The sequence below is a fragment of the Mustela putorius genome, unplaced genomic scaffold (genome assembly GCF_011764305.1).
Source record: "Mustela putorius furo isolate JIRA1106 unplaced genomic scaffold, ASM1176430v1.1 tig00000695_pilon_pilon_pilon, whole genome shotgun sequence".
Lineage (NCBI taxonomy): Eukaryota > Metazoa > Chordata > Mammalia > Carnivora > Mustelidae > Mustela > Mustela putorius.
Genome location: NW_025421447.1, coordinates 6372379 through 6399907, shown reverse-complemented (window position 1 = coordinate 6399907; position 27529 = coordinate 6372379). Strand labels below are relative to the sequence as shown.

General features: G+C 57.7%; 1 protein-coding gene across 2 annotated transcripts; it reads right to left on the bottom strand.

Moving 5' to 3' along the window:
* Window positions 1–5488: 5488 nt before the first annotated feature.
* On the bottom strand, window positions 5489–24215 carry PELP1 (proline, glutamate and leucine rich protein 1). Of its 2 annotated transcripts, none has more exons than XM_045083237.1 (17): window positions 23919–24215; window positions 17696–17760; window positions 17214–17319; window positions 13147–13296; window positions 12885–12956; window positions 10072–10158; window positions 9686–9836; window positions 9436–9565; window positions 9231–9318; window positions 8721–8809; window positions 8526–8642; window positions 8281–8428; window positions 7978–8137; window positions 7647–7702; window positions 7308–7514; window positions 5738–7210; window positions 5489–5640 (listed from the first exon to the last, which is right to left on the bottom strand). In XM_045083237.1, exons 1-17 carry the CDS (start codon window positions 24165–24167, stop codon window positions 5548–5550), a joined length of 3441 nt encoding a protein of 1146 aa, XP_044939172.1. In that variant the 5' UTR covers window positions 24168–24215; the 3' UTR covers window positions 5489–5547. The 2 variants fall into 2 exon arrangements, with proteins under 2 accessions (XP_044939172.1, XP_044939173.1); XM_045083238.1 differs by having other exon boundaries at window positions 10072–10131.
* Window positions 24216–27529: the final 3314 nt, after the last annotated feature.

Here is a 27529-nt window from a genome sequence, read left to right as displayed (position 1 = left end):
AGCAGCGGGGTCAGCAGGAGGGGGGTCAGCAGGAGGGGTCAGTACAGCAGCAGCGGGGTCAGCAGGAGGGGGTCAGTACGAGCAGCAGCAGCGGGGTCAGCAGGAGCGGGGGTTAGCAGGAGGGGGTCAGTACGAGCAGCAGCAGCGGGGTCAGCAGCAGCGGGGGTTAGCAGGAGGGGGTCAGTACGAGCAGCAGCAGCGGGGTCAGCAGGAGCGGGGTCAGCAGGAGGGGTCAGTACAGCAGCAGCAGCGGGGTCAGCAGCAGCGGGGGTTAGCAGGAGGGGGTCAGTACGAGCAGCAGCAGCGGGGTTAGCAGGAGGGGGGTTAGCAGGAGGGGAGTGAGCAGGAGCAGGGGGTTAGCAGGAGGGGGGTTAGCAGGAGCAGTGGGGTTAGCAGGAGGGGAGTTAGCAGGAGCAGGGGGTTAGCAGGAGGTCCAAAGCCTCTGAAAACATCCACTCTCTGTCCCTGTGACCGGTGGCCACTGCCCAGACCTGAGCTCTGCCCGGGAATTGTCCCTTCCCAGGGATGGGGCCAAGAGGCTGCCCATCCCCACCTGACGGGAGCCACTGAGAACGTGAGCAGGACCGAGGCAGCTGACGGGTGGCCGCCAGTCCCGCATGGAGAGGCGGCAGTACAAACCCAGGGTCCCCTCGCGACACCACCTGCTCCTCTCCCCTCCCCCTGCAGAGTCTTGCTCCCTCCCTCTTCTCCTGGGGAGCGGGGCCCCTACCAGGCTTGTGAGGCGGCTCTCCTTGAACCCACTGATGGCAGACAAACCCTATGGACATTTCTCAACCGCACCGTGTCCCCCTCCCGTTTGAAGTTCTTCTCTCACTTTCCAGGACAGCAGCCCTTCTGTGGTCTCTTCTCTCCCCGCTAAAGGCTCCTTTGCTCCTAAAATGTAGGTGTGAACAACGTTCCGGACGCCCCCCACTTCATTCCCTCCTACCACCTCCATCACCTCCGTCCCTGGGTGCCTGTCCCCCCAGATCTCTCTGCCCTCCTCGACCCCACACTCCCGTGCTGGGCCCTACAGCTCTGGCTGCGTGGCCTCCTAGAGACACTGCTCGCTCGGGGTTTCAAATACTGCCAGAGCGTGGGTTCCTTTAGAGAAACACCTCAAATAACGCATTACTTCCCCAATGCCTACCACCCTGCTTCTAGGCCAAAACCACTAGGCATTTCATAACGCAAAACCACTCCGTCCCTGGCAACAGGCCCTGTCATTTGGGGATTAGCTACAGTTCCCAGCTCCCAGCCACCCCACCTCACCCCACCCCATTTCTACAGAACAGTCAGCACGAAGGACACTGGAGGGAGGCTATGGCCTGGGCCGGGCACAGGGCTTCCTGAGAACAAGCAGACTCAGGGACTGCTCCCAGGGGAGGCCCAGCCAGCCTTTAGCAATGGTCACCCGAAATGAAGCATTCACGAAACCCCCAGCAGCCCAGGACCAGGCAGCCGCCAGAGGGCGCTCAGATGCTGGGAAAGCCTGAGCTCCGGTTCCTGCTGCGGGCCATGGCCCGAAGTCACCTTCCCCAGCCTCCATGGAGACCACCACACACTCCCTGAACCATCTCTGAGCCAAAGCTCATGGGAGACAGAGCTCATCACTTCTCTCGGGGAGATTCAACTTTAGAAGAACCCTGGCCGGTGGCAAACAAAGCCCAAACCCCGACACAGCTTCCCGCGGCTCCAGAACCCATGTGCGCATCCCCACAACTCCGGCTTCCGTCCGCACCTGTCCTTGCGCCAGCCCTGGACCAAAGTCACCCGCAGGAGCCAGGCTCTCCTGCGCCGCCTCCCCCAGCCACCTCTGACATCCCCCTGTCCACTAAGCACAGAGGGACCCAAAAACAACCAACTCCTGATCCCTCTGAACGGTTCCCAGGCAAGCACACGCTAGCCTTCCAGCTCGGTGCTCCCGTGAAAAGGTAATTCACAGACCCAAGCTGCTTACAGGGATCTCGGGCAAGGTCCAGAGCACAGCGCTGATCACTACTGTCCGCGTGGGATCATTAACCGCCTGGAAAATTTAATCAACTGTCCTGCTGTCTGGTCAGCACAATCTCCCTTGGCCGCCGAGCATGGAGGCACGTTGCTGAAAAGCTCGCTGAGAACAAGCGCTCCCCCATCTCCACAGGCATCAATCCAGAAACCCGGGGGGCTCCTCTGCCCGACCCCGTTCTGAACCGTGAAGCCGTTCTAGCCCAGAACGGTGACCTGGCCCAAGGTCGAGCCAAACATGCTCTAATTACCTGCCCCGCGACTAGACCCTGGAACCGACCACAGCCACAGTAAGGAAGCGGGCTCTGGCAGATCAGAGGAACAGAGCACGAGATCAGGAAACAGACCCAAACCCAGGCAGAAATTCAGAAATCTAGCAAAGCTGGGGCTTCAAACCAGGAAAAGATGGACCGTTTGATAGATCCCATGGGGACAGAACAGGACAGTCAGATCTGTATCCCGCCATCAATACTCGCGTGCACACCTCTGTACACACATACACGCTTGCTGGACCCCACATCCATACCCGTGTGCACACGTGATCTGTACACACATGCCTGCTTGTTGTGTGGCAGCAAGAGCTAGGGAAGCAGCGCAGAGACTCGCTGGGCACACAGCGGAAGCAAAGGACAGCGCCGGCCGCCACCGCAGGCAGAGGGAGGAGGCTGAGAAGCCACAAGGTATGTCACCTGCAGACCCACCTGCTTCCCCCCCAACACACACCCCGACTGGGCTCCAGCCACTCCCACACCGTCTAGCCCAGGCTGGCCTCTGTGCGTCCCCAGCCTGACCCGCCCTCGCATCCACCTCCCTAGAGAGGTCACACAGGCCGACAGAACTCCCGCTGGAAGAGGAACCTTTACACACGGCTGGTGGGGACGCGCGCTGGGGCAGCCGTTCCGGCAAACAGGATGGATGTTCCGAAGAAAGTTGAAAACAGCTGCCCTATGCCCAGCTCCCGCTCTCCTGGGTCCTCACCCAACAAACACACACACGCTAATTCAAAGGGGCAGCTGTCCCCCAATGTTCACAGCAGCAACACCCACAACAGCCGCACTGTGGAGACACCAGATGCCCGCTGCCCGGTGAGCGGGTACGGAGGCAGTGTGCCCACCAGAGCATCCGCCACCGCCGCAAGGAAGGAATTCCACTCACACGTGAAATTTAAGAATCAAAACGGGATCACAGGGAAAGGATTGGAAAAATAAAATCACATGAGAACAGAGAGGAGACAAACCATAAGAGGCTCTTAAGCGTAGGAAACAAACTGAGGGCTGCCGCAGGGGAGGTTGGGGGGCTGGGTACCTGGGGGACGGGCATGGAGGGAGGGCACCTGTAACAAGGGTGTTACACGCACCTGATGAATCACGGACCTCTACCTCTGAAACTAATAATACTCCGTGTTAACTAAGCTAAATTTAAATTAAGAACATTTTTAAAACAAAACAAACAAAACCCCTAATATGTGGTCTGCCCGATGCCTCCTGCAACACCCCCTCGCCACCCTCTCCTGCTCCCAGCCTGCCACCTACCCGACCCCATCCCCCTTGCCCATCCTACTGGCCACCTTCCGCACCCCGAGAGGGCTCCCGATTCAGGACGTCTTACTGGCGACGCTGGGAGCCCCCCAGCCCTGCCCAGCCCTCACATCACCTCCTGCCTGCCCTTCATTCACCGCCCATCTCGGGGAGACCCCCCAAACCCTCCTACCTAAAACCCACGCACACACGCATGCACACACACACACAAAGGTGCGCACACACACGTGCCCAGGTGCAGGAACATGGTGGGTGCGTGCGTGCACTGTGTGAATCCTGCACTTTCGAGGTCTGAAAATTCTCATGAAATGTTGAAAACACGCCCCCACAGCCCAGTTCCCCTCTCCCCGCTGCAAACCCAGCACCTGCTCACTCTCAGCGCCCATCTGCTCTCTGCCCTGCCACGCAGCATCTGGAAGCTCAGCCCCGGAGGGTTGGAGGGAGGGGGTTTCTGCATTTCGTGCACTGCCCTGCCTGCTGCCAGTGAAACGGCCCATCACCGTATCAGCAGCAAACCCTAGTCTCGACACTGTGCCCTAACCACGCAAGACAACTGGAAGAGGAAATGGGGGGCTGCCCCCACACCCTCTGTGCTCCTCCAGAAGCTCCTGTGACCCGGAGGCATTTCTAAAACCCAGATTAAGGAGAAAGCAGCGGCCATTATGCAGCCGGTACTCAGTGTCTGATGAATAACCACATCGTGACTCCATGAGATGGGTCTATCCTTGGTGGTAAGGCACCACCTTCCCCGGGAATGCTGAAGGAAAGGCCGCGCGTTTCTGCACACCTGTCCCAGGGTACACACCTGCCCCACGCACTCACCAGCCCCCTCAGACCCGCCCTGCACGCCCATCCCTGTCCCCACACGGTCACCCGTCCCCACAGGAGCACATGACCCAGTGGGCACGTCCCTGTCCACGCCCGCGCACCCGTCTCAGGGCGCCCACCCTTGCTCCTGGGCTCTTACCACAGCTTTGACGGTGGTATTGTGATTACCTAGAAAAACGACCTTAATCTCAGCAGAGAACGCTAACAAATTCAGAGGACAAGGACCAGGTCTGCAAACAGAATTTACACGATGCTATGAAAAAAAGGTAGGTCCAGATGTGAGCACACTGCTACGGGCAGAGGTGCATGTGCACACGGACGCACGGGTCTACACAGAGTACAGCTGCACAGAGACGAACGCGGACTAACATCTGCGACCGGAGAGTCTATGTGATGGTCACACTCTTCTTCCAGCCCTTCCACAGGCTTCGGGTTTTTCAAGATAGCAGGTTGGGGGAAAAGTTTTGTAAACCTGAGTAAGTTGCCAAAAATTGGCCTCAGTAACAAGGGCCTTCAGGACACGTACACTCGGGAAGACGAGCTGCCCTGCCCACATCTCCGGCCTGTGTTCATGCCGCAATAGACAGACCTGTGCTCATGCCACAGCAGACAGACGCCCGTCTTGCTCCCACACACACGAGAGCCCCAAAGAGGCCGAGGCGTGACGTGTTTGCAGGGACCAGACACCAGCTGGGCCATGGCCACAGCTCCCGGGGGGAGGGGCGGGGGGCGCAGATCCAGTCACAAGAAGGCCCAGCCCGGGAACAGGGCTCATACCTCCGTACCTTTCACATTAGTCTACCTCTAGTCACATGGTTTCCAGCCCACGGTTTTGGGGGCACGGGAGCACACATATTTACACACTCTCACTCTCTGGGACACACAGTGCTCTGACCTCCCACACACCCATCCTAGGCTCTGACAAGCAGCCCCGCTCCTTACTCGTGGTCTCAACCGCCAGCAGCGCCGAGGGCGGACGGTGGGATGACGCAGGGCAGTTGGGCCGCCGGGGAGCACGGGCCGCTGTGCAAAAGCACAGGGAGCACTACGAGTACCTTGGGAAGCCCGCAGGCGATGCGGCTTCAGGCCAGGAACGCAGCGGTGCAAGAGGTGGGTGGTAGGTGATCTCCCAGGACAGAACTTTATTAGAAACCGAAAGGGGAGCAGGAGAGGATTAGGAATCGGGCTCCGGGGCCGGTGGTGGCTTCTCGTCATCAGGGGGACAGTCGATGAAGTCAGCCAGCATGGCGGCCGTGTCATCCTGCTCCTTTTCAGCAAAAAGACGTAAGATTGGAAACAGTCACACACACACAGGCACACAGAAGGACAGTCCCAGAGCTGAGCCCCCTCCCCTGCCCGCCTACCTTCTCGGGGAGGGCGGCCGTCTCTGCCTCGGCCTCCGCCTCCACGTCTGCCACGGCAGGTGTCTCGGGGGGGACCGGCACCTCGTCACCCCCGCTCTCAGTCCCCTCCTCCAGCAGGGTCGGGGGAGCCGAAGGCTCCTCTTCCTCGAGCTCCTGGGGAGGTGGCCCAGCTGGGACGCTCTCCGGGTCTGGCGGACCCTCTCCCTCGGAGGGGAGCACCTCAGGGACCAGCGTGGGGGCAGCCTCGGCCCCCGGCCCCTCCTCGGCCCCCGGCTCCTCTACCTCCAGCAGCAGCCCGGGCTCGCCTTCGGGCTCAGGCTGCGCCTTCGGGGACTGGGCAGGGGGCAGCGCCGGGGGCGGGCTCGGCGGCGGGGGCCCACTCTCCTCTGCCGGTGCCCCTGTGGGGCCGAACTCCACCTCCTCCAGCTCCTCCAGCTCCTCCTCCTCCTCCTCGTCTTCCTCCTCTTCCTCCTCCTCCAACTCTCCTTCCTCTTCCTCAAACTCCTCCTCGAACTCCTCTTCTTCCTCTTCTTCCTCCTCAAAATACTCCTCCTCGTCCTCCTCCTCTTCCTCAAAGTCCTCCTCCTCCTCCTCCTCCTCCTCCTCCTCCTCTTCCTCCTCTTCTTCCTCCTCCTCCTCCTCCTCGTCACTGCTGTTGATGTTAATGACCGTCAGGTCTTCCTCCAGGCCGGGGGGTCCTCCGCCACCAGGAGTCCCTTCAGGGACCAGCTGGGGAGGCGGCAGCGCCACGGGGCCCGGTACAGGGGGGGGCGGGGGGGGCGGGAGAGGCCCCGGGGCCGTGGGAAGCTCCTCGGGCTCCTCTTTGGCCGGCCCGGGAGGGGAGGCAGTTGGCGGGCCGGCTGGAGCCACAGGCGGGGGTGTGGAGCCCGAGGGGGGGAGGGGCGGCAGGGGAGGCAGCCCCTCGGGGACGATCACCACGCTGTCATCAGAGTCGCTTTCTAAGGAGATCTCCACGTCGGATGCCTCCTCCTTATCATAGTGGACAAAGGCCGGCCTGGGCACTCTGCCCCCAAAAGTCTCATCCGGGGGTATGGGGGGTGGAGGAGTGCCACTAGGGGCGAGGACGGGGTCCTCGTTGGAGCCTGCCCGATGGTTCTCTGGGCCAGGATGGAGCCGGGGGGGCACAGACACCAGGCCTGGGACGGAGAGGCCTAAGTGGTTGGCTGTGGCTGGAGGTCCAGGGCGGGTCGGAGGCAGGGGGCCCGCTGGCGGCAAGGGGCCCGTCGGGGGCATGGCACTCGCCGACGGCATGGGGCCTACTGAGGGCATGGGGCCCACCGAGGGCATGGGGCCCGGGGGATGGAAGGGGGGTGCCCTGAATGGAGATGGGGCCTCAGGAGGGGGGACTGGAGCAGGCGTAGGGCAGGCAGGGCCCATGGACTGCAGGGGAGGGACCCGGGGGTGGGTCAGGGCAGCACAGGTCACCAGCGCTTCCGAGCAGAAAGATGCCACCTGAGGAAGAGGCCAAGGGCAGGTGTGAGCATCAGGCACCAGAAGGGGAGGCCCTGGCTTCAGATGTAGGGGGTAGGGAGGGCCAAGGGGCAGCTACCTCAAGGCTGTCCTCTCGCTGGCCAAGGGAGAAGGCTTGCACTGCGCAGGAGAGGGGAGGCGGGCAGCGGGGAGCCGGGGCCAGCAGGAGTGCCAGCAGCAGGCGGTAGAGCTCCCGGCGGCAGCGGGAGCTGGTATACGGGGAGCTGCCCAGGACCTCGCCCTGCTGGACCCCCATGACCAGGGGGAGGACCAGGTCGTGCAGTCTCTGGAAAGAACACGGAGCACACTCAGAGACAGCGCTCAGACCACCCAATCCCCCCACAGCGCTGGCTCCCAGGGCTGACACCTGACCCCTGGGGGTGGCCCCCATGCAAATAGCGCCCCCGTACCCACTGACCCTGTGAGTCTCTTCCTTGATGAGGGGCCCACACATAAGGACGGTCCGGCTGAGGCCTGAGGAAGGAGAGGGGGGTCACACGGGCAGGCTGGCTGTGGGTCGGGTGTTCGCAGCCCACACTGTGCCCCCACTTCGGCCGGTGCAGGCAAACCACCCCACTCCAGCCCTCTGTAACAGGGTACACAAGGCCGCGGCCAGCAGAGACGCAGCCAGAGCCGAGCGAGAGGCTACAGGCCCAGCAGCGGGGCCCAGAGCACCGACGAGGCAGGACTCTTGCTCGTCCAACACCACCCTGCCCGCGCCCAGGGCCGCAGGGCACGGCCTCTCCCACCTCTCAGTGCAGCTGCACACACGTCACTATTGGCGTTGGCGTCCCCCTTCCGGTGGCTGGGCGGGGCCGCAGCGTCCCCCATGTCCAGCTTCAGCTTCTTGGGAGCGCTGGGCTTCCCGGACTGTAGCCCCGCATCCGGGCTCCCCCGCGGGCTGCGCAGCTGGAGGAGGACGGACATTAAGTCGCCGGCCCCGGGCCAACAAGGAGGCGGGAGGGCAGCAGGAGACAGCGTCTGGCAGGCAGGCTCGCTCCAGCAAGCGCGCCGCACAAGAGTCCTGGGCCAGGAGCAGGGCCTTCACTCACCTTCAGGGTGTCGGCCGGCGGGGAGATGTCGCTGAGCAGGTGGGAGAGCAGGGCCTCTCCGGAGGCGCCCCCCTGCAGCACTCCGGCTGAGGCTCCGCACACCTGAACCCACAGCTCCAGCACGGCGTATACCTTGGCCCGCACGGTGCTGTGGCGGAGGGGTGGGGGACAGAGAGCAGTCCATGAGGGGCGCCCTCGGAACTCCCAGCCCGCGCTCTCCGGTACGCGCCCGCCCTCACGGTCACCTGTACGGCCTCTCCTGGCCTGGGGAGAGGGTGTCCCTACCAAGGTTCCAGGCATTGAGGACCTGGGGAAGCAGGCGGCTGATCAGAGCCCCAAAACGCAAGAGGCGGCCTCCACACCTGAGAGTGAAGAAAGAACAGTGAGCTCCGCTCCCGGTGCGTCCTCGTCTCCCAACCACCCCGTCCTCTCCCACTCACGCGAGAATGAGCGCAGACAGCAGGTCCAGGGCGTCCAGGTGGATAGAAGGCAGAAGCAGCAGCCGCAGGGGGCCGTCTCCAAGCAAGCTCTGCGGGAAAACACGGCAGGAGTGGGGGAGCGGCCACGCGGAGAAAGAGAGGGACATAGAGACATGTGTGCACACAGAAAGGGGCCCGCACGCCCCACTGGCCCACCAGGAAAGACCCCGTCCTCTAAAACAGACCTGGAGAGGACGACAGGGAGCGTGGCTGGACCTCTCAGCCATGACCCCACTGAGCCCCAGGTTCACCCCCACCCTGGGGAAGCACCCGCTGGATGCGTCCTGAGAACTGGAGCCAACGTGCCCCAGTGGGCACATATCAGGACAAGCACCGCGGTGGCACCCGGCCAGAGAAAGGGGGCTGGCCAGGACAGCCTCAGGAGACGCCGCTGTGGGAGTGGCGGCTCCCGCACTGCCCCCACCCCCTGTCCAGCCAGAGAACACCATGCAGAGCGCCAGCTCCACTCACGATGCTCTTGGCACTGATGCTGAGGGCCCGGCAGATGACATCCAGGATTTCCTGCACAGGGACGGACACGGGAGCCCCGAACTCTGAGCTAAAGAGGAGGAGAGTAGACCAGTCCTCAGTGCGGGCTCCCCAGCCTGACCGCCCCCCGTCCCCCGGCTCCACCCTGTCCCGATGAGGATGGCCCCGGAACCTGGTCCCCACACACCTGAGCATGAGCCCCAGGCAGCGGGCCAGTCCGCAGAAGCGCTGCCGCAGCCGCAGCAGGACATGGGCGTCCCCGTCCTCCGAGGGCGTGAGCAGCATCTCCACGCCAGGGCCCTCATACTGCATGGGGGCTGCACGGAAACACAAGGACGTCGCGCCCTGACACCCTTCGTCCACCCCTCCTGCCTTCCTTGTGGAGGTGGAAACCCACTACCCACTCCCCCTCCCCACCACCCACCCCCGGCCCGTACCGGTCTCTGCGCCCTCATAAAGGGCCCCCAGCAGGCTGTGCAGGGAGGCCAGCAGGCTGCGCAGCTCCTGCTCCCAGCTCTCCGTGTGCTTCAGGCCCTGCGAGAAGCCGGCGCCCAGAGAGGGCAGCTTGGAGTAGCACTCGCAGGCCAGCTGCAGGAGAGAGGTCGGATGCGGTCAGACGGGACCCCGGCCCGGCCCCGCAGCGCAACGACCCCCACGCGCCACGAGAGCTCAGAGTGGAGCAGACAGGACAACGAGGCATCTTGTGCACGAAACCGGCGGGAAGCGAGAACCCGATCCGACGGCGGCAACAGACAGAAAAGCCAAGAGAGAACAGAAGCTCCAGCTTCTGCTCCAGCTCTCCGCCTCCCTCTCTTCCCTTTACCTGCTGGAGCTGGGGGCTCAGGGCGTCCACCCGGGACAGAAAAAACGAGGCCAGCTTGCCCTGGGTCGGGGGAAAGAGAGGAAGAGGCTGGTGAGTCAAGGGCCAGAGAGGAACACTCTGGTCCACTGCCAGCAGCAGAACGGAAACCCAGCTTTCTGTCTCCTGCGGACACAGAACCCGCAGTGCCCAGCCTGTGAGCAGACCTGCTGACAGTCGGCCCTCGTCCTCCGTTCACCTCCCGGTCCCGCCCCACAGACACGGGGCTCCCTCAGGCCCATTTCTGCAAAATGACAGTCCTGTTCCTCCAGCTTCGACCAGGCGAAGATGTGAGCCAGGGAGAGAGGCCCCAGGCAGGGGTGCGCTGGTCAGCACAGGTCAGAGCAGCCTGGCCATAGGCAAACACCGCTCAGCTGGCCGCAGCAAAGCCACCTAGAATCCAGGGGGCCTGCAAACATAGCTGGCAAGAAACATTTTCTGTTTCACTAGCCTGTAAGATAACTACAAACGCGGACAGAGAGAACCCAGCAGCGGCAGCAACATCTCTGCCTGCCACCAGGTGAAATCACGCCTTTCCACCTCTGGTTCTAATTCGCAGGCATCTGGAAACACTGGTCTACGTCGTACATCACTAACTCGGAATTTCAGGCGCTGTTAGAGCTACGATCTCCGCATCTAACTTGCTAACAGTGACACACGAGACTCTATCACACTCCTCAGAACGCACGTTCTCATCAGAGTCGGGAAGGTGTGAAACGGGGCCCCCGGCTCCAGGGGAAGTGAGAGGGCATCAGAAGGACCCGAGACGTGAGCCCCGGGGGCGGGCTGGCGGCCAGCAGGGCTGAGAGGAAGGACACCCACAGGGTAGGACCAGCAGGGAGACGCATGGTCGGGAGCGCACAGAGGCCGTGGACCCCAGGCTGGGGAATAGAGACCCAGTGAGTACGGGGCATCTTGCACACGATGGTGAACTCACAGAGGAACCATGGGCTGCAGACACGCAGAGGCATTTCCGGACAGAGGCCAAGCCTCCCAACCTCCCCCACACCTGCCCCGCAGCGGGAACTGCGTGGGGCTTCCCATGTCACCCTTCAGGACTCACAGCCAGCCAGCCAAGTGCTGCTCTTGCTGACCCCAGGGTACAAGGCCTGGAACCACTCCCAGGGTCGGGGGGTGCCTGGAGGGCACCTTCCCAGCAATGCGGGAGGCTTCGGTATGCTTCAGACCAACAGCAACCGCACACATGTCTCCTGACTGCTCCGCTTCCCCGAGGACATTTCCTGGAGGGCAGCCAAAGGCCTGATCCCGGAGTGCCCTGCCCTCTCGGTCCACTCCTGCTCCCACTTCCGCCTGCAGAGAGCAAGGCACAGGGCAGGCTGCGGGCCATGTCTGGAAGTGCGGCAAAGCACAACCCTAGGAGATGCACAGGAGTGGGGGCTCCCGCAAGACACTCCACCTGACCTGCGAGCAAGCAGTGTGCCCATGGGGCATGGCCCCCATGTCTCAGGCCACAAAGCACTCATCTCCTCGGCGAGGAAAGTTAGAGGCCCTGCGGACTCACCTCCCAGCCTCAGAAGGCAGGGGCGCCAGCAGCCCAGACTGGGAGAACCTGGGAGACCGTGGCTGCCCTGGGATCCTCCACACCAAGCCAAGGACAGACACTCCCACGGTACCTATCCTGTCCTGTCCCCACAGCAAGAGCCTCCAGGTACAGACCGCCCGGGAGCCTTGCATTTTCCCACGGACACGCTGGCAGCCCACAAAGCCAGAACCCTCCGCAGATGGCCCTTCTCCACAGGACACCTTATTCTTAGCAAAATAAAAGCACACCCATCCCGCCCTGTAGCAACATCTGGAAAAGGTCTTAGAGCTCTACAAAGTGCCCTGGAACTTCGGGCCTGGCCTCAGAAACTCAAGGCTGAATTCTCCTCCACGCTCATAGGGACAACCAAGACACACCAGTGCAGGGAACACTGGGCATCCCAGAGGCCCCAACGGTTTGAACCCAAAGGTTGGTGGGGGCGGGGGGGGGTGCAGGCAGACAGACATGCCCACTGGGAGCTGAACCAATAAGCCCCACAGGAACGCCTCGCCCTGACCACCGACCAAAAGCAAGCTCAGGCACAGGGACCCAGCCTGCGGCACGCAAGCAATTCCCTTAGAGCATTTTAGAAAAAAGGGAGAGTTTACAGAACTCGGTAAAACTTTGGTTAAAAAAACAAACAAAGGGGCGCCTGGGTGGCTCAGTCATTAAGCATCTGCCTTTGGCTCAGGTCATGATCCCAGGATCCTGGGATCAAGCCCCACATCAGGTTCCCTGCTCCACGGGAACCCTGCTTCTCCCACTTGTGTTCCCTCTCTCACTGTCTCTCTCTCTGTCAAATAAATAAAACCTTCAAAAAAAAAAAAACAAACAAACAACAACAAAAATAAAACAGAAAAACCACAAGCAAAAAACCCCGTACAGGTCATGACATAGTTTAGTCGAAACCTACGTGTTAATACAGAAAAGCAGTCAGTCAGGAAGACTTCCTGGAGGAAACGGCAAGAGCCGTAGGCAGCAAGTGAGACAGGATGGGAGAACGGGCAAGGCAGACAGGGGAAGGAGTCTGGGTTAAGGGCTTTGGCATCAGACGCGGGTTCCGATCTTCACTGAGCACCGGCAAGTCAATTTCCCTGTGAGCCCAGAGAGCCAGCCGCGGGGACAGGACCGTGCGCTCGGCAGACGGGTGCTCCGAATCCTCCGCTGTGGGCTCTGAGCTAAGACAGTGAGCAAGGGTTACGTGGGTGGAAAAGGCCTTTCGGGGAATACTTACTTTGAGAGACCCACAGGCCCGAGGAAAGTAGGTCATGCAGGCCTTCATGCCCTCCAGCGCTGAGAGCTCACACTGTGGGCAGAACAGAGAGTCAGGCTGAGGCGCAGAGCCCAACGCCCCCAGGACCCCACAGGCTCACCATCCCCCGCCACACTGGCCTCGGCCCTACCTCTCCTCCCTCTCCCACCTGCTCCCTGCACTCCAACCGGCTGGAGGGAGAGCACTGTTCGGGCTGGGGGCAGGGGGCTGGGAGGGGTCTCACCTCCGGCCTGAGGCCCAGCAGGGAGGTGAGGAGGCCAGGGAGGTGGTTCATGGAGATGTCCCGGAAGAGCGTAGGCAGCTGGGCTGCATAGCGGAGCAGGTCCCTCAAGACAGCCACGGCCAGCTCCATCGTGGGGGGCGGGTCCTGGGACTAAAAGCAACGAACCCCACGCTCCTGAGCTCGCCTCCGCAGTCACCAAGAGGCGGTGGCCCAGGGAGGGGCAGGCCAGCATGGAGCTTCCGAGGAACACCGCACTGTCACTGTTGCCCACACACTGTTGCCCACTGGGACACGGGGATGTTGCCCACGCACTGTCACTGTTGCCACACACTGTTGCCCACTGGGACACGGGGATGTAGCGTGTCTACAGAAAGGACACGTGTCTAGGCTTTAGTACCACGGGTATCTGAGGCCCTGAATGTGCTGGGAAGAAACAAAGCCAGGCCTTACAGATCTGACTAACGGAAGATGGCAAGTAGTTCTCCTGACTGCGCTCCCCCATTAGGAACGGAGGAGCATCCTTCTCGCCCAGGGACAGCCACAGCCATAGCGCAGCCGCCCCATGTCGCCGAGTAGGCTTCGGCCTGGCTCGCACCTACCCTGGACTCGTGGAGGAAAAAACAGAGTGGATCTAGGACTGCCCTGGAAAATCAACGTGTACACGGGAAGCAGAGTTGGCACCGACCTCCTGCCAGACCCGAGGCCGTGCAGCCACGAAACAAGTACAGCTCATCAGTAAGCAAGTAAGCTCGGGGAGGGCTAAGGCTGGGCCAACTGGTGCGGGGCATGGAGGGGGCGCATGGTGTGATCAGCACTGGGTGTTCCACACCACTGATGGAACCCCAAACTCCACATCTGCAAACTAATGATATACTGTGTGCCATCTAACTGAATTCAAGTTAAAAAAATAAAATAGAAATTAGAAAAAAGAAAGGGAGAACAGGGACCTCTGACACTGCATTTTGGTCCCATTAATGCCCCCTCTGGTCACCCCTCCTCACCTTCACAGACAAAGGAAGCCCTGGGACGGGAAAGAGTCCCCGGCCACACCTGAAACCGTCCCTTCATTCTCACAGCCCTCTCCCCCATCCTGTCACCCTGTGCGTGGACTGTCCCCCAGCGCCTGTCCCGCTAATCCCGCAGAGAAACACCCCTCTGTAAATACCCTTCCCCAGCCCCACGCACCTGCCCGAAGTCACTGCACAATTCCCTCCCATGAGAGCCCAGCATGGGGACTGCCTGGCTCCCCCACGTGCTCCCGCTCCCGACCCATGTCTGTGCTCTGCCCCTCTCCGAACCCCTGAGCTGCTCAATCGGAAACCCAGCATTCCGTCCACACCTCGCTCCACCTCTGAGCCACAGAGACACACACACGGGTCCTGCCCCTTCCCTCCACGCCACCCAACCCACAGCCCTGCCATGCCGTCTGTGGCGCAGTGCCCCGTCCTGTTGGCTCCCCTCCGCTACCTGGCCGTGTTCGGGGGGGGGGGGCGCGTCTTCCCACGCTGTCCGTGGAAGTGCCCGAGTACACCCTCACCTGAGCTTCCACTGCCCCCCAAACCCACCGAGCCCGCGGGCTGCCGCTCACACCTGCTCAGGGCTATGCTCACTAAGGGAGTCGCCGAGGCCTGGCTCCCCAGGCTGCCCCCCTCCCCTCTGAGCCTGACCGTCCTGGTGCTCGGAAATCCGGGGTTGTCTCACACATACCTGTTCCACCATCAGGACCTGTCCACTTTGCCTCTAAGCCTCTCCTGGACTCAACTTCTCATCCTTTCTGCAGCCTCCTCCCGTCCTTTCTGCTCCTCCCTGGCAGCAGAAGCTACCAGGAGGTTCCCCTCTACGAGGTCTTTCCGCTTACAATCTGGCTCCTTTCTAGTTCTTTCTCCAAACAGCAGCCGAGGTAGTACTTCCAACTGAGAATCTGATCACGTCACCACCACCATCATCTCGTCCTCACCCCGACTCAAAACCTTCCATGAGGGGCACCTGGGGGGCTCGTGGGTGAAGCGTCTGCCTTTGGCTCAGGTCATGATCTGAGTCCTGGGATCAAGCCCCGTGTCAGGCTCCCTGCTCAGCAGGGAGTCTGCTTCTCCCTCTACCCCTGCCCTTATCCCTCACTCATATTCAATCTCTCTCTCTAATAAGTAAATAAAATCTAAAAAAAAAAACAAAACCCACCTTCCATGAATTCCCAGTGTTCCAACAACAAACACCAAGCTCCCTAACATGCCCCAGGCCCCACACGTTGTTCGGGTCCCGACATCCCTCCCTACCCCCCGTCCCCAGTGGCATCTCATCAACCACACTCGGCCACACCAGCTTGCTGGTAATTCTCCAACTGGGCCAAACTCCTGTCCTCTCGGGGCTTTTGCACACTTATCAACACGTTCTTAGCCCCATCAGCTCAGAGAAGCCCTCCATGAACCACTGGTCCACAGAGACTGTGCTCTTCACCCACGTCCCGGGCGGCATGCTGCGCCACACCCAGGGCGCCTTCCCTTCTGTCTGTAAGCCGCTCCACACCCCACCAGGCCAGACAGCATGCCCCGGGTGGAGTCACACACTCTCCTGACACGCTGGCTGGCCGGGCCCCCAGCTGTGCGATTATTCTAGAAAAGCCTCTCCTGCTACAAAAGGCATTAGCAACTGTATGGTCTGTACAGCCTATTTTCGCATGGCCCACAAGCTAGAACAGGAGTTTTATATTTTTAAACAGTTGGAAAGGAAAAAAAGAAAGAAAATGCAACAAAAAGCATACGTGGTTTGCAAAGCCAGAACACTTCCTATCTACACCCCGGAGAAGAGCACAGAAACCCTCGAGCCACGGTGGGCACACCAAAACGAACACAACCCTGCATGTCAGCCGCACTTGAACGATGAAAATTTTCCTAAAGAAGGTTTGGCCAGAGGGACACCTGAGTGGCTCAGTGGGTTAAAGCCTCTGCCTTCGGTTCAGGTCATGATCCCAGGGTCCCCGGACTGGGCTCTCTGCTCGGCGGGGAGCCTGCTTCCTCCTCTCTCTCTCTCTGTCTGCCTCTCTGCCTACTTGTGATCTCTGTCAAATAAATAAATAAAATCTTAAAAAAAAAAAAAAAAAAAGGTTTGGCCAGAGACAAAACACGGCCTTTGATCACACAGTCAGCAGTGTATTTAGAGAATTACTGGACAGACAGACTCCTGTCATACTGAGGCCTTCAGCACCTACTCGGTACAACCCCCTGAAGTTGTTCTCAGTAGCTTAAAAATTCAGAGACTGATCAAACCTGGCTGCAATCCGAACGCCATCACACACGCTTGCAGTCACACAAATGAAGGACGACGAACTGCCAGGGCCGTGTGGAGGACAAGGCTCTGACCATGGGGGAATTCAGACGGGAGGACTGCACCACGTCTCCCGCCGGTACACAGATTTACGGATTTCCATGGCGGCTGTCAGGTAAGTGCAATTTACTGACCTGCTCTGAACACATGCTCTGGAAACGTGAGTACCAGCTAACTGGGCATGGTTCACATGCTGCATTTTCTGAGTAAAATTATGCTGTGTTGTTTTTCTTTATTTCCTGCAGACATTTACTTCTTGGAAAGTCCCTCAAAGCCCTGTGCTAGACTCTGAGAACCATGCCAGCAGGGGCCAGGGTCACCCAACCACGGTGCCCCCACCCAGCCCCCGTGGACCACTCAGCCCCCGTGCTCAGAATGTGCTTGCGCAAGAATGAAGTGGGGAGATCATCAAAGCAGGTTAGAAAAAAACTGAAAATGCTGAAAGAGGAAAAGGGAGCAGCAAAAAAAGACAAAAAACAAAACAAAACAAAAAAACACCCAAGCAAATAATACATAAAAATAAAACACCCGGAAAAAGGAACTTTCGCGATATCGCTTGTTAGAAAAGCTAGCGAGGAAGTGAAATCCATCAGTGGTTCCAGTGTGTGAAGGTCAAATGAATCAAAACACCCCCTGGATAAAAACATCAGAAAGTTTACTACCATGTTTGCACCTGACGCTCATGCTCCCTGCTGTCAGGACCCTGCCTCTCCTGCCCCTGTCCTGGCGGGGGCAGGACCCCTTACCTGCAGCACCTGCTGAATGCTCCGGAGCCAGGACACGCAGTGCTGCTGGAACATCTCCGTGGGGCTCTCTCCCACCAGCAGGGACAGCAGACACAGGCCCTCAAACCTGCAGGGAAGCAGCCAGTGACAGCCCACAGGGCAGCCACGCTCCCGAGAACACCAGTCACCACGCTGGTGCACCAGGGGCCAGAGCATATGCCCCTTCCAGACCCCAGTGCTTTCCGACTCCCGAAATGCCTGGAGGGCTCTGGTGAGATGCGAGCAGCGAAGACGCTGGGAATGGAGGTGGTCCCAGGTAGGATGAGCTGGGGCCGGGGCAGGCGGAGCTCACCCCATGGGAGCCCACGGGAAGAAGGAAACCCTCCACCCTCTCGACAAGAAGCCCCTTGAGTCCACAGGGTGCTGACCATGGAAGGATGGACAGATGGACAGCCTGCTTCTTGAGGAACCACCCCCTGGAAAAATTAGGCTTAAAGACTCACCGAGTTTTGATGGAACCGAGCCGTGCGTTACTGAGACCCACCAGCGCCCCAACGGCGGACAGGTTCTGGGGGAGCAAACAGGGAAGCGAATCAGGAACAGGACGCTGAAGTCGGTGGGGGCGCTTCTCTGGGCCCTTCCCTGCCCACACCTGTGGAGCCTCCCCTGAGCCCCAAGGCCCCATTTCCAGCAGCTGACACTCAGCAGCCTGTACCTCAGGGGCCTTCCTCCAGGCCCGTCCTGCCTGACCCCTTCTCCCACCTCCCTCCAAGACCCACATCCCAGCTCAGTGTCCCCAGGCAGCGCCCAGCTCAGAGCAGATGCCACACACACTTGCTAGACAGATGCTGACCCCATCTGTTACCCTCGGCCTTCACCCCCAAACCCTCCTCATCCTGTTCCCGGCCTCCTCAGAGCCGTTAGCCAATGCCAACACCGACCCAGTCAGCCAGAGCCTCCTTCCCGCACATTCTGGGGGCCCTGAAACAGGTTTCCTCCCAGGCCTCCCAAGAGTACCCTGCTGCCCCGCGGAAGGCCGAGCTCCTCGCATGACCCCTGGGCCCCCCTAACCGTGCCCATCACTCATTCTCCCAACACACACGGGACACACGGCAACGGATGAAGGGGTCCAGAGCCAGACAAAATCAACAAGGTCCCCGCTCTCACGACGAAAATGTTGACTCGCTTCTTCAGTCAATACGTATTCAAGGTTAACCTCACATGCGACGTTGCTCTAGGTGCTGGGGAGCGTGTGTGCTAGATGCACATGGCAGAAAATACACGAACGACCCAACACTAATGAGTGGGATGGCGCCGAGGGCCATGGGGCAGCCTAAAGCAGACTCGGGAAGGAGCCGAGCACCTGGCATGGGGGAGGGAGGTCGGGCCTCCACGCAGCAGGCACAGAAGCCCTCTCTGGGGGCGCCCTCGAGCGAAGGGAACAGTGAGACACACCCTTATCTGAATACTCTGCCGACAGGAAAAGAAGATGGTGCAGCCACTTCGGAACATTCTGGCAGCATCTCCGAAGGTCACATGACCCAGCACTTGCCGCCCCGGGGACAGTCCTAAGAGAACCAAGAACCCAGTTCTGCCAAGACTCGCACATGACGCTTCCCAGCGTCCTTCCTGACAGCCTAAGAGTAAAACCACCCGAGGGCCCACGCACTGGTCGATGGACCACAGACCCACAGGACGGAAGAGTGAGTGGCCATATTAAAAAATAATAATAATAGGGGCACCTGGGTGGCTCAGTGGGTTAAGCCTCTGCCTTCAGCTCAGGTCATGATCCCGGGGTCCTGGGATCGAGGCGCACATCGGGCTCTTTGCTCCATGGAGAGCCTGCTTTCCTCTCTCTCTCTGCCTGCTTCTCTGCCTACTTATGATCTCTGTCATATAAATAAATAAAAATCTTTAAAAAATAAATTAAATAAAATAATAATGATAATAATAATAATAATGAAGCTCTGGGACACGGACGAGCATTCAAAACGTGATGCTACACGAAAGCAGCCAGACCCAAAACGCCACGTGTAAAATCTGTTCCCGTGAGCCGGTGGAGACAGGCAAACCGAGAGACAAAGAGTAGAGCACAGCCGTAGGGAAGCGGGAAGGGACCACGGGGGCCCAGGGCTTCCTTCTGGAGGAATGAGCCATTCTATACCCATCATGGCGGGCGCGCGGCCCCCACAGGCAAGGGAGCACACAACTCTTGACCTCCGGGCTGCAAGCTCCAGCCCTGCGTGGGGTGTAGAAATTACTTAAAAAATTAAACCTTTAAAAATAACAGTAATCAAAATAAATACATGAGATTGACCACAGCGATGGCTGACTGGCTCCACGCATCCGCGACAGGACAGCAAAGAGGGGAACTGCAGGTTAAGGCATCGACTCTGGGTTTCAGCTCAGGTCAGGATCTCCAGCTGGGAGCCTGCTGGTCCCTCTCCCTCCCTTGCCCTCTAAAATATGTAAATAAATCTTTTAAACATAAGCAAATAAAATAAAATGTTGACATGTAGGGCATCGGGGTGAAGGGTCTATGGGGATTACTTTAATTATTTCAAATTTTGCATAAACTTTAAGTTATTTTAAAGCAATGGTATTTTTTTTAAAGATTTATTTATTATTTATTTGACAGACAGAGATCACAAGTAGGCAGAGAGGTAGGCAGAAAGGGAGGGGGAAGCAGGCTCCCTGCTGAGCAGAGAGCCTGATGTGGCACTCGATCCCAGGACCCTGAGATCATGACCAGAGCTGAAAGCAGAGGCTTAACCCACTGAGCCACCCAGGCGCCCCGGCAATGGTATTTAAAAAAAAAAAAAAGAAGGAAGAAAAACAAGAGAACTGTGAACATCAAGTACAATTCTTCTGAGGAGTCCTGCCAAGAAGAGAAATGGGGCAGGAGACAGTGGGGCCGGGGAGGGGCGTGTTAAAGCTGTTCGGGGCAGTGCAGGATGAAATGCTCCAACAGTGGGGAGAGCTAGTGAAGTTGGGGGACAGGGGCATGGAGCAGCTCACCCCTCAGCGTGGGAGGGAAGGCAGAGCGTATGGCCACAGACTTAGCGAAACCGGCGGGAACCCAAAGGGCCACCCATCCAACGGCTTCTACCTTCTCAGTGAGACGGGATGCAGGTGAACATCTAAGCGGGAGGGTGCACAGAGGCAGTTAGAGGCTGTCTGAGGAAGTGGAAACGTGGTGGGACTAGGGCGACACTAGGGTCCACTGTAGACAATGACGGCCGTGAGTGCTAAGTGACAGTCCGCAAGGACACCTGTCCTGAAGCCACGCTGGGCTACGCAGGAGCAGGCAGAGAATGAACAGTTAAATTCACCTCAGAGGAGGTACGGGCGGCAAGTACAATGATGGGAGGGGCAGCAAAGGGATTATAGTGGAGCTTAAACTGGGTAAGAAGAGAACAAAGAATGTAACAGATAAGACATAGGTTTATTTCTTTCCAGTGGTGATCAATGCTGGGAAGAAAACCGAACAGGACAATGAGAGAACGTCTGTGTCAGGGCGGACTGGGGCGCAGTGGTCAGGAAAGACTCCTGTGAAACAGGCGCACAGAAGCTGAGACTTAAGTGGGAAGTCACCCTCCACGAGCTTCCCGAGTTTCCCAGAGAAGCGCCCAGGAGCTGGTGAGCAAGGGTCCCAGCAACTCCAGAAACAAGGTGAGCCTGGGCGGCTGGAGCGGGGTCCACACAGAGAGGGGGCGGTGTGAGATGAAATCAGGAGGTCAGCAGAGGCCACACAAGGTAGGGATTACTGTGCGGTTTTCAGCAAAAGAATGTTGTCATTTTATTGATATACTTTTTTTTTTTTTTACGTCGACTCGATGCCCAGCATGGGGCTTGAACTCATGACCCTGAGATCAAGAGTTACCTGCTCTACGGACTGAGCCAGCAGGTGCCCCTTTTATTGATATTTTTAAGCTACTGACTAGGGCACAGAACAGTACAAAGCCCTGGGAATAAAAGCAGAATAAGACATTCCATCCTTCTAAGAACACGCAGTTACAAGCGAAATGAGATGTGGGGTTCGCTTTAAAAAGCTGGGGGAGGGGAGCAGAGTTGGGACGGCGGGCGTGGAACCATTTGGTAAAACATCCACTGTTAAATTTGGGTGATGGGGACAGCATAGGGTGGGATGGTTCAAGATACTGTTTTTTTAAAAGATTTTATTTATTTATTTGACAGAGAGAGTGAGCACAAGAGGCCGAGAGGAGGCAGGCTCCCGGCTGAGCAGGGAGTCCGACCAATGCAGGACTCTATCCCAGAACCCAAGAAGCATGACCTGAGCCACCCAGGCATCCCTCAAAATACTATTTTCTCTACCTTTGTGTACTCTGAAGTAAGTTCTATCTTTTTTTTAATATTTTATTTATTTATTTAACAGAATAAGAGATATCACAAGTAGGCAGAAAGGCAGAGAGAGAGAGGGGGAAGCAGGCTCCCTGCTGAGCAGAGAGCCTGATGTGGGGCTCGATCTCAGGACCCTGAGACCATGACCTGAGCCGAAGGCAGAAGCTTAACCCACTGAGCCACCCAGGTGCCCCGAGTTCCATCTTTTTTCATTACACACAAAATAGAGCAAATCAAAGCCTAGCTGTTTGGTGAGGGAAGGTTATATAAACATGTGAAATGAATAAATGTATCATTTCACTATGTTGTAAGAAAGGACAGCTAATCACAGGTAAAGGTTTGGAAGGGTTTCCCAAAGGCAGTGAAAAGCACAGAACTGAAAAGATTTTTCCAGGGAGCAGGGCAGCAGCACGGGGAGGGACCCCAAGTGGAGAACAGTGCAAAGGCCCAAAGTCAAGAAAACCCAGCTAGAGAGGATTGTAAACCCGGCAAACGCCATCAGCGTTTTCCTGGAGCAAGCTCACTCCAGGTGCCATGAGAGAAACGAGTGAAATGCCACAAGACCAAGGCAAGCACACAAGTCTTGCTATAATCCATACCAGAAACTGGGCAGTTTCACTGTGCAACTACTGAGTTCCCGCCACCTATAGGAAAGCGAGTTAGTGATTCAGCCAAAACAGATGGCCCAATCGATGGTTCTATTTGTCTTTCCAATAAGCTCCAAGCCTATTTCCTTACTTTCATTTCTCTTTTCAATTAGACTAGAAATTCTCCAAGGGAAAAGACCACGCCTACGTGTCTACCAGAGATGAGAACAATAGCTACTGCGTAACAGCACCTCGGTATTGTTTGAATGAAAACAGGCAGACGCAAACCCTCCAGGTGGCACTGTGAGCCCTACGAACCCAGGATCCAATACGAGGGACAAGAGATGTTAGCAAGAAAAAAGGCAGGCTATGCCCCAGAATGTGGCACGGACAATATTAAAGGGGGAGCCTAGATTCCCACACCACCTTTAGCTTTGCTCGAAATTCTGCCAGGCTTTAGACACTTGGGGAAAATAAGACATTGGGTTCACGGACTTGTCTTGAGGGAGAAGGCAAAACTTGGGACAAGGAAAGAAACCACAGGTGTATAGGCAGAAGAGACAACGTTTCAGAAACACACGTGGATTAGAAGGTGGGAGAAGTGGGCTGAGTAGCAGAGGTACAGTTCTGTCACCCTCAATGGTGGGGAGTAACGTCAGTGTCAGCGATGAGACCGTCCCTGATAAATCTGGGACTCAGACCAAAGAACTATCCAAGGTTGAGACAACCCTCCTGCTGGAAGGAAGCAGGGTGCTGGCAAGGTCCGAGGAACAAAGATGGGACAAGGAAGACCTCATGTATATGGATCTTGAGAGGTGGGTAGAATTTGGGGAGGGCCGAAGCGAGGACGATGGCAGTGGATATGAAAGGAGCACCCACCCTTAGACGCCGGGTTGGACACACTATGCCTTCCTACAGGCAGTGCCTTCACCTGCGGGAGAGAGCGGAGTTCAAGCTAACACTGGAACATGCCAGGAAGGATATGGAAAGGAGTGGACAGATCTGAAAGCTACTTGGGTAATAAAATCAACAGGACTGAACATGAGGAAGGCATGGGAGCAGGAACGTGTTTTGGTGGACATCTGGGTTCCTAGTTTGCGGGTCCTTAGAAGGACCCCTTCTAAGCCAGTCTACAAGGCTCTGCCCCGCACCGCACCAGCCTCACTGTGCCCACGCTGGTCCCCATGGCCTCCCAGCCCCATACGCGATGCCCCTCCTGCCACGGGACCTTCCCACGTGGACTTCTCCCATTTACTTTCCCTAGCCAACCCCCTGCTCTTCCGGGGACGGGGGAGGATCTCGGCTTAAGCTCCAACGCCTCAGGAAAACCTCGGGGTCAGGCGAGGAGTCCCGGCCACGCCACTCTCGCTGTTTCCAGACACTGTATTCAGCGCCACCGCATCTGAGAGTGGAGCGCCCGAGGCTCCGGCTCGGGAGGACCTCGGTCAACATTCGTCGTCCACGTCCGTTCACTCGGTCGGAACAATCCCACAACCAGACCGCGAAGGGAAGAGGGAAGATGGTGCAGCTGAGCGGCGGGGCCTGGACTCGAACCCACAGTCCCGAGAGACTACCAACAGCCCAGCGGCGGAGCAGCGAGGCCCCTCCTCTCGCTCCGGAGTTTCCGCCGACGGCGTGAACATCGCCCAGACCGACACGGGCTCCGGCAGAAGCCCCCAGCCCTTCCAGCCCGCCCTCCCCGCCGCCCCCCGCGCCCCGCGGCCCCGCAGCGGCGCCGGCTCCCGGGCAGGGCCGCGGGCACGCGGGCCGCACTCACCTGGGCCCCGCCCACCGTCCCATGCAGTCGCAGGAGGCACATGAGCCCGGGCAAGTGCGGGGCCGAGCGCACCGGGGGATGCACGGGCGCCACGGCGCCCCCCGCGCGCGGCTGCAGCAGCCCGGACACGCTCTCCAGAAGCAGCAGGCGGAGACGCGGGCCCGAGCCCACCGCCGACAGACCCCCCGTCCCGCCGGGCACCCCGGCCGCGGAGCCCGCCGAGGGCCCGCTAAGAACGGCTGCCGCCATCTTCACCCGGGCTCCGATGGTGGCGTGGCGCGATGACGCAAACGCACCGCGACGGGCGTCTGGTGGGGAGGGGGCGTGAGGAGGGGGCCGCGGCCCTGCGCACTGGGCGGCCGGGGGCGGGGCTCTGCGCGCCGTGCGTGAGGGAGCATGCGCGGGCGGGCCGGCCGGGGCGCGGGCAGGCCACGTGGGCCGGACAAAAGAAGCCCGCGGCCCGGGGCTCAGCTGGCGCGCCCCGGGTGCGGACGGTTGGCTGTCAGCGGGGCCGCGGTCGGGGGCGTGTGTGCTGCGGCGGCAATGCCCAGGCGGCGGTCCGCGCACCCCTCAAACACGAGCTCCGACAGCGCCCGGCATGCAGGGAGACGAGCCGCCTGGGTCCCCGAGGCCTCCATCGCGACCGCCCCACGCTGCCTCTCTGTGCTGCCGGCCACTGGGCCGCGGGCGCGCTTTAACCCCTGCTGCGTCCGTGCCGCGGTTCCCCGGTGCGGCCTCGGAACGCTCCAACACCTCTCTGTGTGCTTGTCCTGCACGAGGGCGACCTCACAACCCGAAGAAAAGTCAAGGCTAAGGGTCACCCTTACTTATTTCCTCTCCAAACACGAATCCCCTATGGCTGGGTTTTTCTCTATTTCTCCGTTTCCAGGGTCCCTCTGGTCCCGGCCCCCCTTCACTCCTATGGCCTCTTCGCGGCTTCTCTCGTGGCCCCTGGGCAGTCCTCTCTGTGCAAAGCAACCAGTCTTTTCAGACGTAAGTCGGTTAGTAATACTAATATTAGTAACTATAGAATATATGTATATAAATATAATCCCACTCCCTGCGTAAAGCCCTTCGCTGGCTTCCCAAGAGGTGACTGAAATCCCGCCCTCCCACCCGGGCTCCTAGAATCCTTGGGATCTGAGGCGTCGCGCCTCTCCGACCTCCATGCTAACCACGGGTACCCTCAGTCGGTCCCTGTGCTGTCTCATCCCTGAGCCGAACTAGCCTTTCTATCCTCCAGCAAGCCCGCTCCCACCGCAGAACCTTTGCACATGCTGCTGCTTCTGCCTGGAATAATTTTCTCTTTCAAGCTCTGATACCATCTTGCCATCCTCAAAGAGGGCTCCTTTTTTAAGTAGCCCCCACGCCAAACCCCTTCATCCTTTACCAGTCACCCTGCTTATTTTTTTTAAATAGCTCATAACACTACCTCAAGTGTATTTAATTTTTTTAAAAGAGAGAAAACACAAGCCGAGAGGGGGGAGAGGGAGAAGCAGACTCCCTGCTGAGCAGGGAGCCCAAAGCTGGGGTTTGCTCCCAGGACCCCAAAATCGTGACCTGAGCCAGAGGCAGATGCTTAACTAATTGGGCCACCCAGGTGCCCCTGCAATGTATTTCTTACTTACTGTCTCCTCTGGCTAAAATACATGAGAGGGGTCTTCTCTTCCTCACTACTTCAGTCTTATCGCCAAGAATAGTGCCTGGCCCATAAAAAGTGCTCGATACATATTTGTTGAGTGAATAAAATGAAAGTTGGATGAAAGAGAAAGCCTACTCTGGCAAAGTGCCTTCTAGGAAGATTGCCTTAACTTAACACCTACCCCCCAATCATATGAAACTGTGCTTTATGCATAATCCCAATAACTAGGTTTATTACTGTGTAGGAACTCTTCGGAGATGTGGGGAGTGGTTTGTTTTTTTTTTTTTTTTAAGATTTTATTTATTTATTTGACAGATCATAAGCAGGCAGGGGGTGGGGGGGAAGCAAACTCCTTGCTCAGCAGAGAGCCCAGGACCCTGATATCATGACCTGAGCCAAAGGCAGATGCTTAAGGACTGAGCCACCCAGGTGCCCCCGGAGTTATTCTTGATTATTATGTGTTGCCCCTTTGCAAGAGGCTTCTTCCAATTTGTCATTTTATTTATTTTAATCTCTTAGTCAGAGGTAGGGCATTTCAATAAAAGCCACAGACTCTGAGCTAGACCGCTGGGTTCGGACCCCAGCTTTGCCTCTTGCTAGCTGTATGAGTCTTTGAGTTTCTTAACTGTGCCCCCACTTCCTCATTTGTAAAGTGGGGGGTGATCATAAAACCCTAAAGCATAGAGCTGTGAGTACTGAATGACCTGATATTTGTAAAATGCTTGGAACAGTGTTTTGGCACGTGGTAAAGTGTATCCTGGTGTTACTTATAGCCCTGGGGTTTGATGTCTTAGTAAGCTTTTCCTAAGCTCCAAGGTTATAAAAATATTTTCCTGTTTTTCTCCTAATCCTTCTATAGTTCTATTCCATGCATTTAGAGCTTTAACCCATCTGGAATGTATTTTGTTTAAGGCATGAGATGGAGACATCACTTCTTTTCTCCCAAATGAATAGCTGACTGTCTCAACCCAGCTCAGTGAATATGCTGTTCTTTGTCCGTCGACTGGAAATACTACCATGTGAGTCTGTATCGGGGTCCTCTGTTCCCTTTCATTGCTCTGTTTCGTATCATTGCACCAATAACTATTTTAATTATTGTTAACATAATAAATTATCAGGTTAGACAAAGGCCTGCTTTATTCTTATTTTTCAGAATTATCCTGGCTAAACTTGTGAGTTGATTTTTCTGATTGTTTAGAATCAAGTTCCCCTCCCCAAAAAGGCCCATTGTTATTCACTTACTTAGTTCTGTAAAATTTTATTTATTTATTTGAGAGACAGAGATCACAAGTAGGCAGAGGCAGGCGGGGTGGGAGGGAGGGAAGCAGGCTCCCCGCTGAGCAGAGAGCCTGATGTGGGGCTCGATCCTGGGACCCTCAGACCATGACCTGAGCCACTCAGGTGTCCCCTATTCATTTACTTTTAAAGACTAGTCAGGTGCAGCAGTGAAGAGAAGGGGGCAAGAGTAGAACAAGAAGTTGGAACCATGAACCATCACTTGAGATAAGCCACTACCTTTGGACCAGCTTCCCATTGTTATTTTGATATGGTGTCAAATTTATACACAATCTGCAGAGAAACAACATCTTTATAATGATGGGTTTTCCCACCCGTATATGACCCATCTCTTTAATTTTTTTCTACTCTTCTTTAACATCTCTCTAAAATTGTCCTTATATTAGTACCTTTTAATACAGTAACTTTCATGCCACAGAGACCACTACAGTTCAGTCCCAAAATCACCTTATTTTTTTAAAAGATTTTATTTATTTATTTGTCAGAGAGCAAGAGAATACAAGCAGGGAACAGCAGAGGGAGAAGGGGAAGCAGGCTCCCTGCTGGGCAGGGAGTGCCACACGGGGCTCAGTCCCAGGACCCTGAGACCAGGACCTGAGCTGAAGGCAGACGCTCAACCAACTGAGCCACCCAGGTGTCCCCCCAAATCACTTACATTTATACCAATATTTAT